Source organism: Triticum aestivum, unplaced genomic scaffold (assembly GCF_018294505.1).
Source record: "Triticum aestivum cultivar Chinese Spring unplaced genomic scaffold, IWGSC CS RefSeq v2.1 scaffold35902, whole genome shotgun sequence".
Classification (NCBI taxonomy): Eukaryota; Viridiplantae; Streptophyta; class Magnoliopsida; order Poales; family Poaceae; genus Triticum; species Triticum aestivum.
This window is the reverse complement of record NW_025243191.1, coordinates 1-2970: the sequence shown is the minus strand read 5'-3', so window position 1 is coordinate 2970 and position 2970 is coordinate 1. Positions and strand designations below refer to the sequence as shown.

General features: G+C 42.9%; 1 protein-coding gene across 2 annotated transcripts; it reads left to right on the top strand.

Annotated features, from left to right (window-relative positions):
• The first annotated feature begins 58 nt into the window (after positions 1 to 58).
• Positions 59 to 2535, top strand: LOC123176957 (uncharacterized). 2 transcript variants are annotated; one of them, XM_044590956.1, is made up of 6 exons: positions 59 to 913; positions 1043 to 1100; positions 1317 to 1372; positions 2005 to 2152; positions 2386 to 2430; positions 2521 to 2535. In XM_044590956.1, the coding sequence occupies exons 1-5, from the start codon at positions 756 to 758 to the stop codon at positions 2404 to 2406; spliced, it is 441 nt and encodes a 146-aa protein (XP_044446891.1). In that variant the 5' UTR covers positions 59 to 755; the 3' UTR covers positions 2407 to 2430; positions 2521 to 2535. The 2 variants fall into 2 exon arrangements, 1 of the variants encoding a protein (XP_044446891.1); XR_006488715.1 differs by having other exon boundaries at positions 77 to 913; positions 1043 to 1146.
• The last annotated feature ends 435 nt before the right edge of the window (positions 2536 to 2970 follow it).

The following is a 2970-nucleotide window of genomic DNA, read 5'->3' as shown; positions in this document are numbered from 1 at the left end:
GCAGATATGCTGACCTGTTTGTGTCCCTCAACATACAGAAGAAGTTCATCCCAAGCTTCAAGACTCTAGGGTTAATTCCATTGAAGGTAACTTCCTTTGATATTGGTATTGTTCAATTTTGTTTTTCCGGCTTCTGGTTGCTATTATAGCTTGTTGTTTTTAACGGTTACTAAAGATATGTTCAAATTCATACCAGCACTCCAATAGCTATTGCTTGAAATCTGTTTTCTACCTGTGGTTATTAAGTATATATACTTATAAGGTGTCCTTTATTGCTTTCTTAAATTCTGGGTAGTCTGCTATGCAATGATGGCATTGGCAGATTTCGTTGCAGTATTGAAATGTAAATATATTGAACAGATCAAATGGTAAGATTAGTTAGCTTTCTTCCTGATTACGTTTTCTCTTCCATTTTCAATGCTATGTCTACCACGCATTCTCATGTCCATGGTGCCTTTTTTGTTTGATGTGAAGTAAATTTCCACACGGGGTGGGGCAACGAGGTTGTGGCAACTTGGTGGCATGGCTGCCGATCAGCCAAGCAAGACCTACTCTCTCTACACCTCCGCATGGTTGCTTGTTGCTGCTATCAACTTCTCTATCATTGTTGGAATGGGTCGGCGATAAAAACTGCAAGTCTCCTTGCGCATAATCTCTTTTCGTTTGAAGCACATTTCCGATTTGAGCTAAGTGACAGTTTGATTGATATTGGCGTGATGGCTAAGGTCGAGGCTGCCACGTACTAGACCACCGCCATGCTCAACGTCGAGGAGTGCGGCAGCACCGTGGCCAGGGCCATAGCGTTCGGTGCCGAGAACGTGGCCAAGGGGATCCTATGGTGCGGGGTGATAACCGTGAACAAGCTCCACCGGGCGAACGAGGTCAGCCCGGAGATGCTCGGGCATATCAAAATGTAGTGCTTTCTTTCTCAGTTTTCACATCAAATGTGATCCTAATTTGCAGTCAAGCAAACTTATTCAGTAGGATTTGTGATGCATAAATCAGTAAATGATTTTGGGTTATCCTGGTTGTGGTGGTGCAGGCTTCATGTGCGTATATGTGACTATTTGCTTATGGTGAACTTGAAGATAGTCGTTAAGGTATTCATGGTGGAGGGAAAGGTTGATGCTGGTCCTGGTCCTATTTGTAAGTTTCTTACACTACTCTTTTTATTAATGCATGATTCCTTACGAAATGGTAACGCTATCTCTATTATAAACTGAACACTAATGAGAATTGTACTTACTTCTGTGAGGACCACTTTTCTCAGCAGTTTTCCTTATAATGTTTGCTTTCATTTCCAATGGACTGGTCAGATGCAACCGGCGTGGAATTCAAGGAAGAAGGGCATTTCGAACAAAGAAATCAGCTGGTTAGACACTGTTTATGTCCCTTTTCCCTTTGCATAGTAGCGAGTACTCTGTAGTTTACCCATTTGAAAAATACTTATTCAAATCCATGGAAAATGTTCTATTCATGCACTGCTGATTGTAGCTGTAAGATGCTAAGATAGGAACGATGATGTAGGTTTATCCTTCCCATCAGATTTGTTCCTACAACCGAATCTCCATGATCCTATACTGCTTCTCTCTAATTGTTCCTACAAATGAATCATCCATCTAATTATTGCATCTAAGTACAACTGTCTTTGTCAGTTGCATAATGTCCATCATAATGTTGCGAAGACTACTGCCCTGATCCTAAGAGCCTACTGACATTTCACCAAATCCTGTTATAGTTTTTTTATCAGCAGCAGATACTTGATTAATTTGCCTTTATAATTCCAAGTACATGACCATACTGATCCTTCTATTTTAGATGTAGCAGAACACACGTTCGTAATTGATGCACCTAGGCTCAGCTTCTCTACATTGATATGAAGGCCTGGAGCGTGTTTGTTTTGTTTTCAACTCGAGGCGATCAAGTAGGCCCATATAGACACAGTAAAAGATTGATCCGAATGCCTGCAGCGTGTTTGTTTTGTTTTCAACTCGAGGCAATCAGGTTTAGTGCCAGGCTCCTTGCTACTGTAGCTGATGGGGAACACTGCTATGGCTGCTGCACGGTGGCGGGGTTTGGGCATGCCGCTGGTGCTCCATCAGATTGGTGTGGATGCCTATGCTCGGAATCTGTTGTATCTACGGGTTCCCAGGTTCTTCCCTTACTCTCTGGTGGCCGGGGAAGGCATACTTCTCTTAATTGATCTAGGTGTTGTCAAATACTTCAGGTTTTTATGTCCCATTGTATAGGGTGCATTTTGGATGATTAATCTGGAGCAGATATAACATGTAGGTGTTGTTTAACATAAATCAAAGATTGAGATGACAAATATTAAAAATATGAGAAGCTATAAAATTGGCGTGTTGACTGTGGTTTGTTTTGCAGGTCCCCTTGCTAATTTTATAGTGAGCTAGCATTCTAGATCTTTGGGTAAGATAACTTGTCCAGTGCTTTTTGGCATACCTATGTACAAACCTTTCTTTTTGTTCTCACGTTGCTTAATTTCTCATTAATGGACAGGGGAGGATCCTCTCCACTCCCTCGACTGTGCTCCCGGAGCGAAGCAGACTGCAACTCATTTTCACGGAGCGGCTCAAAGGGAGCTCCACAGCTCCGCAGATTGGAGCGGAGTGGCTAGATTCTGAACAGGGCCTTAGCTAGGTTCATACACCATGCATACATAGGCCAACACATTTGATATTCATGGACTACCTTGCTCATGTCTTCATGTAGTTTGCTCGCTCCCAGGGAGAAGGGGTGCCACTTGGCCGGCGAAGTGCTGGCAGCAGGAAGTATGCCATCGACATCATCGAGATCCGCTTGAAGGACGGTCGTTGTCCTCTCCAAGAGGAGGGGCCAGCTCAAGGAGGTACAGCTAGCTCACCACAGCTCGTTCCTCCCTTCTTCTCTATTTCTTGTTCAATTGTTCAGCTACATAAATTATATTTATGTGGTGGAAATATTTTCACA